General features: G+C 40.3%; 1 protein-coding gene across 1 annotated transcript in view; it reads right to left on the bottom strand.

The window, feature by feature from the left end:
- The window catches only part of LOC118431088 (prolyl 3-hydroxylase 1-like), a 14,322-nt gene that overhangs the window by 2,603 nt on the left and 9,858 nt on the right, over positions 1-1,861 (bottom strand). The window contains exon 2 of the mRNA XM_035842171.1: positions 30-191. Within this exon, the coding sequence (XP_035698064.1) occupies positions 30-191 (162 nt within the window). The remainder of the gene's footprint in view (positions 1-29; positions 192-1,861) is intronic.

Consider the following 1,861-nt stretch of genomic DNA (forward strand, 5'->3'; position numbering starts at 1 on the left):
GACTTTAAAAGTTTAAGGATGACCCAAACCTGAAGAGTAGAGTGTCCCTCGAAGCTGGGCTCCACAGTTTGGTTGAAGCACCATTGGCGACAGCGGAACTTGAGGGCAGCCACGTGTTTATAGACCATGACAGCCTTCTCCATGTACCAGACACACCGATCCCACTCCTCATCCAGGTACGCATCCTTTCCCTGGAAGACAAATAGAGTCAGGTTAGCACACACCTGGAGTTGGTGATTCACTACAAAAATGTAGGCCTGGCAAACCTATGGTATCAGCCATGCAGTGATTTACATCATTCAGCCGGGACTCAAGGAAGAACAGTGTTGTATCAGTCACAGGACTCGAAATACTTTTTTCTGCATACCTGCACTGGTGCAGGTAACATTGAAAATAACTGCACCAGACAAATTTTACCTGCACCAGTCTGAATTTAGGAAGTATGGATCATACTAAAATTGTTCTGGAACCATTTGTTATATTTTCTTTTATACTTTTAATATAGGCGGTAACAGTCAATGCAGCTAATAACAACAACTGAATCCACATACACCTACATTGTATGACATTTATGTATAAAACCCAGTACATGGAGGTTAAGTACAGAGCAGGTTAGGTGCAGGTAGACATCAGAAATACCTGCATAGCTCCAATTTTACCTGCACTAACCTACATATGCAGGTGGTATTTCGAGCCCTGAGTCACTACTGAAGATCGAACTTAAACCAAACAAAACAAAACAAAAACTTCTTTTATATAGTTTTAAGATAAATACAAGAAAGAAAACTTAGTTGTCCCTTGTCTCTTCAAGTTCAAATATTTGTTAAGACATCAACATGCCCTCTCAAAGGTCAGTCAGTCAGTCATAGTCATGCGGAAAAATCATCAGCCCAAGTACCATCCACAGTAGCGACTGTGTATGTTTTCTGTGGATGTTCAACATCTAGTTGTACTACATGCTATCAATATTTTCCTTTCCTTAGCCAATATCAAGAAACATGACACTAGTAGTAGGGCTGACAGCCCTGAGAAATGGACCATACATGTACCAGTGACAAGAACCATGTACAATTTGTCAAACCTTCCTGTTAGTGAGTACTTCCATCCTTCTGCGAGGTATGCTAACTATGTCCCCCCCCCCTGTGGCTACAATGCTCTACTTCAAGGTCTTAGACTAGTGTCCAAGAACAAGTTTAAAGAAATTTCCATGTTTCATAAAGAATCTCTCCTTGGTTCCAGAGGTGATGGAAAGTACAGGGTTTGTTCAGTTCAATTGTCACAGGTATGTTCCTCCTTAGTCACCAATGCATCTATGTACATGTAATGTATTGGAAGTGCAGCAGCTCAATAAATGAGCGAAGGTGATTCAGCAGTTTTATTATGTTCTACCTACTACCTGCAGCTGTATCATCCATATCTGGATCAAAATTTACATCTGAAAATAAGGCCGGTAGTAAAGAAATTTTAAAAAATACTGGTTACTACATTACTGCAGTAGCCTGATCAAATCACGCTTATAGAGGCCCATTGAACGCTTACCAGCCCTCAGCAAGGAGCACCGGTTATAGGCCCAGACAGCGGACTTTGCATTATACAGACTAGATCTACTATTGAATGCTAACAGTTTACTGTTATTCTTGAACTTTTTGCTGTGGTTCTATCAAGTTTGCATCTTTTGTGGTGACAACTTCACCAGTCTTTCTAATACCAAACAGCATGTGACTATATAATATAGATCCAGTGTTACCATGAAGTTGAACAATCTAATCTCTCCCTACCAAAAACTTGATTGATTATGTCACCATGAAATTAAATGCATGTACAGCAGAAGACTCAACTTTCAAAAGGCCCACATTGGCAA

This window comes from Branchiostoma floridae, chromosome 14 (genome assembly GCF_000003815.2).
Source record: "Branchiostoma floridae strain S238N-H82 chromosome 14, Bfl_VNyyK, whole genome shotgun sequence".
NCBI lineage: Eukaryota > Metazoa > Chordata > Leptocardii > Amphioxiformes > Branchiostomatidae > Branchiostoma > Branchiostoma floridae.